The sequence below is a fragment of the Strigops habroptila genome, chromosome 1 (assembly GCF_004027225.2).
Source record: "Strigops habroptila isolate Jane chromosome 1, bStrHab1.2.pri, whole genome shotgun sequence".
In the NCBI taxonomy this organism is placed as follows: domain Eukaryota; kingdom Metazoa; phylum Chordata; class Aves; order Psittaciformes; family Psittacidae; genus Strigops; species Strigops habroptila.
The window spans coordinates 44,228,391-44,239,140 of NC_044277.2; the positions used below are offsets into that span (position 1 = coordinate 44,228,391).

The 10,750-nt window shown below is 40.4% G+C and overlaps 1 protein-coding gene across 1 annotated transcript in view; it reads left to right on the forward strand.

Moving 5' to 3' along the window:
* KLHL14 (kelch like family member 14) overlaps positions 1-10,237 on the forward strand; it is a 60,732-nt gene extending 50,495 nt beyond the window's left edge. The window contains 4 exon segments of the mRNA XM_030504341.1: positions 3,664-3,854; positions 4,019-4,177; positions 6,869-7,026; positions 7,500-10,237. Of these exon segments, the coding sequence (XP_030360201.1) occupies positions 3,664-3,854; positions 4,019-4,177; positions 6,869-7,026; positions 7,500-7,640 (649 nt within the window). The 3' untranslated portion in view covers positions 7,641-10,237.
* Positions 10,238-10,750: the final 513 nt, after the last annotated feature.

Here is a 10,750-nt window from a genome sequence, read left to right on the forward strand (position 1 = left end):
AACTCATAGGCTTACCCATTATTTTTCCTTAAAGACTCCTAAGCGGTATTGTTGGGAAACAGGAATTTCCAAATCTTTCTAAACACCTTCTAAAATGCTTTTAAGGGTTTATCTGCTCATCTCTAATGACTTCCTTGGAGTTGTTCCAGCTTTTAGAGGTGGGGTCTGGCCCAGTTCTTGGAAGATCATACAAATGAGAGAGCTTTTATGCAGTTTCCCAGTTCCTTTAGTCAGATAAAATTCCCATTAAAGTCAACAGGCTATTCCCCACCCCCCCCCCCCAAGGAGTACAGGGTCATGCCCTGTCTCTGCCAGCATAATGCAGGCACCATTGACAAGACAGACTGTTTAATGGGTTTTTCTGTGTCATTATGGTCCATCAAGTCAAAACCTACTTAGGAATTTTAGTCTGAGAATAATTGGCTGGATAGACTATAATAGCTCCTTTGAAATGACTGCCAGGTAAATGTGGATCTCATTCACAGGCAGTATATTCTCAAGTTGAAAATCCGTATGAAATATTTGATGAGTAAACTTTTTTCTCATATGATAAAATCCATATCTGATTGATTTTACTGTATGAGCTATAAAGAAAAGTCTAATCCCGTTATGTATTCAGAGCCACTGGTGTATTTTCTTTAAAGGTTTCAGTGGTTTCTTCTCATTTGAAGAACATGACAAAAATACATGCTTTTGAAAAGTATGCACTATTTTCAGGTGTGCATTGTTCAGAGAAGCAGCAAGTGACTCAGAAGCTTTCAAAATACACATTTGCCTGACGATGCAGTAACAATGGGATGCTTTTTGGAGAGCAGTTCAGTTAGACCAACATGCCTGCTGGTCTTTGTAGCAGAAGTATCTGAACTTGAGGCACAAGCTTCAGCTGGACATCTTAGTCAATACTGTTGCATCTTGCCAGCTCAGCCCAGGGCTGGAAAAGGTGTGTGGGACATAATAACATTTAAAACATCTTTTTTCTTACATTCCAAGTTAAAAGCTTTTTGTTTAAAGACCAGCAAAAAGCACAGTGTCATGCCAGGACCTGAAAAAGCGCAAGTGGAAGTGAGCAGGTCAGCGTCCTCGCTGAGGCCAAGTGAACTGAGAAAAAAAGCCACAAAATAAGAGATAAAACAATTTCACATTTCATTTTAGTCTTTGACTTTAGTAATAGTAATGTTAACCCTTATTAAGATAACTTTAGTTTTTAAAAAGCAAAGTCACTTCTAAAACTGATTCTGAAACCAGTCCAGGTATTGCAGGGATCAGTAATAGCACTGGTTGGTTTTAAACCCCAGACTGGCAGTCGTATTTCTTGTTTCAGGGCATAAATTCATCATCTCAGGAAATCAGAAAGAAATTCTTCCCTTTTATATGTGTATACTTAGGCAAAGTATTGAGTGAAGGGGTGTGAAGGGAAAGCAGTTCAGAGACCAGTGAATGCTGAGTACTTGCAAATCCTGAAGAAAACCACAAAATATTGTCTTATTGTCCATATTCAGATCCTGAGGTACATTCCAGTTATCTGATTAGAATGGGTAGTGTCTTCCCAGTTTTGTGGGGAAAGTTGTCATGCAAAGATTGCTGTATTATGTTTTAATCTGAATCATATTTTACAGCAGTTTAAAAAGTCATCATCTAGCAGCATGCCCCTTACACGCTGTATCATTGAAAAGTGAAAAACCAGAAGCTTAAAATTTTTGTGGCAGGAGCTGTAGAGGGAATATTCACATCCAAGCAGAAGAGTGAAGCGCTGACGCTTTCATTTTTGCTCCTTATAGTGACACTGTGTGGATGAAACCAGGAGTACACATACAGAATAATGTCAGTGAAATCCTAGTTAAGAGAATAATGCCTGCAGTTGTACCTACCTCTGCTTATTAACCTGAACTAAAGAAACACTGAGAGCAGTTCGCTAACGGGTTCGTCAGAGGAGGTGCACAAGGACAGACAAGTGGATGCATGAGCACCCCAGGGATTGATGACGGGCACCCTGTGGGTTTGTGCCTTGTGGCTTCTGGACACAGGAGGGTTGGAGAACATGTGCCTGCCCATGCAGGCTCTCTGATGTCTAATAGGATGTGACCTCTGCATCTTTTCCTATTTTGGGGGCCTCTATGGGCTGTCTTGCCTCTGGCCTGTCACATACTCTCAGGAAGCATATAGGCACTTGATTGCCTGTAACACCTATACCCTCTGTCAAATTAGAGTGAAATCAGCCAGCAGTTTTTTGTTGAGGAGACAACACTCAGGCAGACGTGGATACACATACAATGTAATCAAATAAGCTTTGTTTCCATAGAAAATCAGGATAAAAACATAGATGCACGATTTGCTGCCCGACCATGCAGAGCAATATATGCCATCAGCTTCTATCTGCCCATTGACAGATAAATTAAATGGTCTTATTTAATTCGTCAGTTGAGCTGGAAGCACTTAGCAGTATTCCTGTCCTCTTATTTCAATCTTTGTTTCGAACAGCCTTATCTTTGTGGTAGTGTGCCCACTCCCACTCAACAAGGGGTGCTGTTCCACACTGTCCATGCTACCCATGTGCAGGCAAGGTGAAAGCAAAGAGGTATTCAGGAGGTGCTCAGTGACCCCAGCTGGTGAGGAGCCCTGTCAAGTGTGCACCAAATCCAAAAAGTAAGGCCAGAAGCAGGCAGTGTTGTGTCAGATCTGAATGCCCTTCAAGCCCTGCTGTTCCCATGGCTGTGTCTTCATGTCTGCCTGACCTCTCCTCCAACTTATAAACCACCAGCCAGTCTCAGCCACATTTAACAAAGAGAGAAATTTCTCCCAAGTGTTAAAGCATACCACAGATTTTGTGACAATAGGCAGCTGGGTAAAGGAGAGAGAACTTATTCCTGCCTTCTCTGAAAGAAACCCTCCTGAAGATGTGCCTGACTAGATGGCGGGTTAGAGACGCACACACCAGGCTTCACTAACTCACCTGGTCATGGGATGGCTGTAGGGAAGCCTGGGGAGGAGATGGGACATACCAGAGCTGTTTACTGCAGGTGGCTAAAACTTTTCTCAGAGTTAGTTGGATGGAAACAGACCTCTTTCAAGTTAAAGGGTGGAAATGTAATGTTGTGCCTAGCGTAAGGGAAGTTGTTCTATTTACAGTACCGCAGAAAGAAGAAAAAAACTGATAATTGAAGAAAAATTTTTATGATGTGGTTCTCTTAGTAAATTGGGAACAATGACCCTTGAAGGACCATAAAGAAAGTGAATGTCAAGATAATTTATTATTGTTACATTATCTACCTCATTTTTCACTTTGTCTTACTGAGTTGTTACATCCCTTGCAAGGTAATGCCCCAAACATTAATAAGCACCTTTTTATCTCTCATGGATGTGAAAAAGCAACAATCGGCTTTGAAAAGGGCTATTTTCTGCCAGGTTTACTCATGCTTAATTGTTTAGATACCAAAAATGACATATTTATTTGATTTGGAGCATGCTATTTGATTAGCAAAGCAGCCACAGTCTCTAAGATAGCTGTAAGCATGTGAAGCTCCTGGACACTTCTCTCTGAAGCAGCATTTGAAGGAGCAGCTATCTTAGTTCAGGCAGTCAACTGGAGAGGGGAAAAAAAAGTGGTTGATGTGGCTAATTGGTTTGTTGTTGGCTTGTTTTGTTTTGTTCTGCCCTGTCCTCCAGGAGAGCCAGTTTCTACGCCTGTCGCCTTGACAAGAACTTGTACGTAATCGGTGGGAGAAATGAAACTGGCTACTTGTCCAGCGTGGAGTGCTACAACCTGGAGACAAATGAGTGGCGTTATGTGTCCTCCTTACCTCAGCCTTTGGCAGCCCACGCAGGAGCTGTGCACAATGGCAAAATATATATTTCAGGCCAGTGTCTTGTATAATTCCTGCTATATAAAAAAAAAAACCCAACCCAAAACCATTCACTACCACCAAAAAAAATCCTAGAACCCCAAAACATAGAGCTAAATTCCTGCTGCGGCACAATGTCTCTATTTACATTAATTAACAGATGTATATTTGCTTTGCAGGAGGTGTTCACAATGGAGAATATGTCCCCTGGCTGTACTGCTATGACCCTGTGATGGACGTCTGGGCCCGAAAACAGGACATGAACACAAAGCGAGCAATCCACACTTTGGCTGTAATGAATGATCGACTGTATGCAATCGGAGGAAACCATTTGAAAGGTCACATTTTTAATAGAGAAAAAGCATTTCAGTGTCGCCCATCTCCTGATAAAGAATATTTGTGTTAGACAGTCGTTGTTAGGTACATTATAAAACAGGCAACACAATTTAACAGGACACTTGAGCCAGCAAATTTTAAAAAATATTTTATGCAAATTATTTTAGAATTATAACAGTACATTAAATATATGAGTAATGCATGCTTTAGATAATAAAAATGGGAGCTTCCATTACTCAAAGGCATGGACAATTTGTCATTACCAAGAATTCAATGAAACAAACAGATTATTCTTTGACCCAAAAGTACCAGCAATATTTTCCTCTGTAAATCATTTTCCAAAATGTGCAGTTAGAGAGAGCTTTATTCAGAGCAACATACAAAAACAAGCTCCTGATTTAATGAAGAGAGAGGAAAAAAAACCCTCTAGCCATTAAATATTAGGACTAGGCTCTTTAGATCCCTTTTTAGTATTAAATGTAGCTTGTGAATTATAATTCTTTTTAGAGGCCTCTTGTTTTCATCTTTTGAAAAGGGCTCATAATAAAATAACTACTGCTTAGGCATCTGGTATTTTTGTCTTAATACCTACATGCCACTGCTATTACTGCTAAAGAGATTCTGCTTAATCCAGCCACTTAGACAAAAAGCACAGCTCCTGCTCCTGTGTCCCGTGACAATATTTGACAGTTTATATTCAACATTTTTCTTCTTTCTCCTTTCTCGAGAAAAAATTTAAAAAGCCTCACAACAACAAAAGAAGAAATTATAATGCGAAAGAAAAAGTGATGTTAAGTGCCAGTAACACCAGGCCATATGCCGGGATGACTGGCACCCGGGTCCCCAGGAGACTCCGCAGCTACATGCTGCTTTGAAGATCTGAGTGTCTGTGGAGCATGTAGGGGACAACGTCTGAGATGGAAATTCTCCCTGGTAAACAGCAGTGGTGCAGAGAGCCCTGCAGCAAGGTATAGGGCTCCACACCCCCAGTTGTGATGAGTGTTCCTAGACTGGACCTTACAGGCTGAAGGAGGTAAAAGCTGCCTGCACATGTGCACCTACAAATCTGTTGAGGTTGCAGAGCTCCACAGTGCTGGCTTTTTTTCCTAGGAAAATAGAAGTTAACATGTCACAGCTCTCCTATAGCTGAAATACATGCTTTAGTTTGCATAGGCTTGAATTGCTTCCATCCTTCCATGCCTTCTTTTCTTCCATACAGTTTCACCTACCATCCTCTGGGAAAGAAGGAACTTCTAATAAACATTGCATTTTTGCCTCTACAACTATTGGCCTTGGTGCCTTCGTTATGTGTGAATTACTTACTGTTGTGAGAGGTATTATACATCCAGGCTTCTAGAAAGCTGGGGCTGTCTGGTAGAAGGGCCTTTTTGGAAAACTGGTTTCTTCTGTACAGCGAAACAAAAGGAGGAACTGCAGGGAAAGGGAAGAGGAAGGGGACTGAAGTGCAGATGAAATGCCACAGATTCTCCACTGCGGGGGGAGTAGCAGTGCTCCATGGCAAAGCTCTCCTTTGTGCAGCTGGGTTTGTATACTGGTGTTAGCAGTGTATTTACCACACCACAGCTAGCCATGTGCATACTGCAGTTTGTTACAGAGCTTTTGACATATTCTGGATGCACTGTGGTGGCTTTTCCATGGCCCCTTGAAAACTTCACAGCAAAGAAAAATTATTTCATCATAACTGTTCATTCCTGATATAAATAATACTCTTATAATTGTGAAGTTCCAATATCACCAAATGCCCTTCTCCAGAAAATCTAACTTCTCTTTTCTGTCATACCTTGATGGAGAAGATGGCAGTGTCAAGTAAAGCATCCCAGCATATTAAGGAAACCATAATTTTACTGCAGAGCTCTAATAAAGAAGGTAATGTGAGATAGGGAAATGCTGAAATATTGGAGCAAGAAGCAGGACTCCTGGGTTCTGTGCCTGTGTTCAGCTCACTTAGTTGATACTAATTGATGCAGCTTGAGAGTCTTGAGCTAAGACCCATCTGCCCTTTGGTGATTACAAAGCAGCAGTTGCATGGAGCCATTTTCTGTCTGTCTCAGAAGGATGGGACCACTGTTTGTACATTTTCTGTCATCTTAAAGACTTTCACATCACAGCTTAGGGTACACCTTAAATCAGCTTGAAAATTGAAAATGGTCCTGAACATCACATCTGTCGTGCTAAGCACCTTGTCCCTCTGTAACCAAGAGTACGTTGACTTGTTAGACATTGATTTCCAAGCGAGATTTAATCTGTTGACTTTTGAATAGATTAGATCTGCTGACTTCTGAGAAAGACTACCAGGACAGTCTTTTCCTACATGTTCAAACTTGCATTAGCACTGACAGATGAAGAGGAATATTGCTTGAATCTGCTTGCATCACTGATAGGTTATTACTGAGTGTTACTTGCTGATCTGTTCATGTCTTACGTGTGATTTGCAGAAGACTGTAGAACTAATGGTAAAAGCCTTCAACAGATTTATTTGAACCGAAATAGTGAGACATTAACATTATGGGAAATGGCTTAAATGTATACGGCAGTATTTTCTAGAAGAAAGTTTAATGATGATGTTATAAATGTAATAATAAAATGGTAATTGTAATTTAATAAATTTAACAGTAAAACAAATAATCAGTATGCCATAATGCACATACTTTTTTCTCAATGGCCTCATCCAGGTTTCTCCCATCTCGATGTAATGCTTGTGGAATGCTACGATCCAAAAGGTGACCAGTGGAATATTCTCCAGACTCCTATTCTGGAAGGTCGCAGTGGCCCTGGCTGTGCAGTCCTTGACGACAGTATTTACCTCGTAGGAGGCTACAGCTGGAGTATGGTATGTACCTGCTTTCTGCAATGACCCTTCCACTCCTTCTGAGTTCTTGCGGCCAATCTGTATATTAGTGAGATGGGACAGAGAGGAGACGAGGGATGAGGTAGCTGCAGGGGCAGGTTTTGGTTTGGTTTTCTACTTCTGGAGAACATGGGGTATTTTTTCACCTTTGTGCTTTTCTATTTAGATGGATTATTATCAGACTGTATTCACTGGTATGGAGTAATATAAAAAACAGATTATGTTTGGCAAAAGTGATTGATGGGACCATATGCTTATAGCTCTGCTTATAAGGCACTTGTAGAGGAGCCTGATTTGCAGAGGCTGGGTGCTCAGCCCATATGAAAATGAAACCTCTTGAAGGGCTCCTAAATTAGAGCTCAAAACCATGAGTCACTTTTGAACATCTTTAAAGCTGATGTGTGACTTGGATTTTACCAAAGCCTCTTTTAATATGACGTTTTGTTCTATTACAGGGAGCCTACAAATCTTCTACCATTTGCTATAGTCCTGAGAAAGGAACTTGGACAGAACTAGAAGGAGATGTTGCTGAGCCACTTGCAGGACCTGCTTGTTCAACTGTCGTATTGCCAGCCTGCGTACCATACAACAAATGATAGTCAAGGAGCACTGACACGAACACTGATTGCATTTGGGAAAATAATGACGGGTGACGTAAATATTTTATTAGAACAGGATTCCTGTTAAAACAAAGCTACCCTAATTGACCCCTTATTCCATACTTAATGCTTTAGGAGCAAACTAAAGGAAAACAAAAACCAAGTGTTGTCCCATCTCAAATAGATGCCGGTGTCTTATGAAGCAAGTAGCTAAAACACACCGAACATTACATGCTGGCAGACTGCCATTTCAGACTGATTTTAACTTTTTCCTGCTGCAGAGATATTCCTCACATCAAATTTAACTTAAAAAAAAAATGAAGGCTAACTGTTCAAATACAGCCTGAAGAGACAAGATCAGTATTGTGCATTGTATCTACCTGCATGTGGTCTGTGTTGAAGTCATGAGGATGTTGTTTTCATGAATGCTTCAGAATTCAGATAGTGAAAAGCTCACACTGCATTGCAGAATTGTCTCCTCCTCTGTAATCCTAACCTACAGCTACTTCACATGCTCTGCAAGCAACACAGCATCAGAAGATTATAAAAGGTAAAGAAATACCATTCAGTTTTTGCACAGCTTCGCAACTAATACACTCTGCCTTCAAAGTCCCCATGTGTAAGTGCAGCGGAAAACAGACTACAATGAAAGCCATGCTTTACAGAGCACTTCTTGCAATAGCAGCTTAGGGATTAGGATCAAATTCTTCTAATCACACTTGTGTAAAGTCAGAGTCATTTCACTGAAATCACATGGAATGGCTGTTTTTTCATTAGTATAACAGTAATTTGGTCCTACAGCTTAAATTCTGGGTTCATAAAGTAAGTTATTTCTATGATCACTTAACGAAGCACTGGAACCTTTACTTACTTTTCACTAACCTGTTAGGATCATCTGTGCTATTGCTTCCAAAGACAAGACAACTGCATTTAACTGTAAATGTATTACTTTGGACTCTTAAATGATTATGCACAATTTTGGAGAGGCACTGGTAAGTAGTTAAAATACTCCTGTGTGGTTGATCTTAAAATGTACTCTGAAAGATTTTTACTATTGATCCAAAGTAATATGAGGCTAGACTTTCCACTGCCTTATAGCCTGTGTAATTATTTACACATTGCAAAGCGAGTTCAGAATGCTACCACCTGGGACCAGTAGCATTTAGGACTCGCTTCATGAACTCATAGTCCCTTGCAGAGATCAGGCTCTCTATGTTTTAAGCTTATGTCTTTCTGTCCTGGCTTTGCAAAAGCAGTGCCAAAATTTGAGCCTGATTCTTCACGACTTAGCAGTTAACATAATCGTGTACACCTCAGTAAAGTATATGCATAATTCTTCCATTGTGGTTTACTGGTGCTGCATCCATTATCCTCAGGACCATCCTCTTTGCTAGTATAAACTGACATTGCTCCATTGAAGCCAGTGGATGTACTTTGGTTTATGTCAGCTAAGAATCTGACATTTAATTTGCCTAGTTATAACTGTCTGCACTAGATAAAGGGCAAAGGAGACTCAGATCCTGCATTTTCAAGCCTGCACATATCTTCCACGATAGGACTTAATGTTAGTGCGTTAAGCAAGGAGCAGGCAACTAATGGAGGTTGGTTTCTACTGCACAGGCAGTAGATGGGAGAAAGAATTCATTATTTGCTCTACAAAATAGAAAGAGGGTGAATGTACACAGAAATTACACTATATATTGATGCTTGAGAGCAATATAAATCATGGAGGGCAAATACCATGGACTGTTTCTCTCTGGCATCAGTCCAGTTTTATTGCAGTGCAACTCCCTTGCTTGCAGCAGAATTACACAGTTGTAAAATCGGACTAATGCAGTAAAGACTGATTCCATACAAATGCAATAACCCAATAGATGAGGTAGCTGCACGCCTGGAAAAAAATTGTTTAAACAAAGTAATTATCTGAAGATGCTAATATTTGAATGTGCCGTTGGGGAGTTTTCCAGTGAGCATCACTAAGGAACTCATAAAGGTGGAGTGTATATCCTGAACTCTCAATCCATTTCTACTATATAGTGCAATCTTAGTTGGTTTTGTATTTATTTATATTGTTCAGATCCAAGGGATCCCTTGTAAAATATATTTGGTGCAATCATGACTTTTTTTTTCTTTCTTTCCTGTTGAAAGTATATAAATATAAATATATATAAAAAGGAAACTGTTTGTTAAGATACTAAATGAAGAAACCTTGAATGACATTTAAGATCAGGATAAGGTCTGCCATTAAACACTGACTGTCACCTGTCTCTACTAAGACGTACCATTTTTAAAGGATATTTGTTGTCCTTTCAAGTGGTTCTTTTTTTTACCAAGATAATTTAAAGATTTATGAGGACTGTATGTAAATCTTTTTATCTTTCAGGAAGGCATGACCAAGGAAAGTGCTAACTGAATAAGTCACACAAAGAATGTAAATTTTGTATAGTACTAGACTGTGTAAATGAAGCTTGCTTGTAGGGGGGAAACTTTAAATAAAACTTTATGTACTAATTCAACTGTCTGCCATATTCCTACTTATAAAGTGTATGTATAAATACTATCTACATTAAATTCTTTGGAACTTTTTTTATCATGTAGGTGCGTAAACTTCTTTTGTTTTGTGGCCATACATAACAGCCTTGTTGTTCTCCAGTCCTTGTAAATGCAGCGATGCAGTAAAATGTAGGGAGTCAGAGCCTCCCCCTGAGCGCCCATGCCTGGCCTCTGCTTCCAGCAGGGAAAGCCCCACCTGGGTGCCTCCAGGTAGGGTCTGACCTGCCTGCGGATGCGATGGGACATCTTTGAAATGCTTCTGCCTTGCACTGCTCTGCGCCTTCCTCTGTCCTGTGGTAGCATAAGTGGAAAGAACACTGCTCTATTAAATGCAGTCTTGCTTTGGGGGATTTAATGCTAGTTGGGGCAATTTCTTCCCTCTTCAAAATGTATCTCCTGTGGTGATGATAGCCTTCTAACTATGGGTACTTCTGTTCTTGGAGGGGAAGTGCTGGCGCGGGTGAGCAGCAGAAGAGTTGGGACAAGACGCATTGCCAGGTAAAGGCAGGGGCTTTACCAGGAAGCAGAATCATTATCAATACCAGTTACTGTAC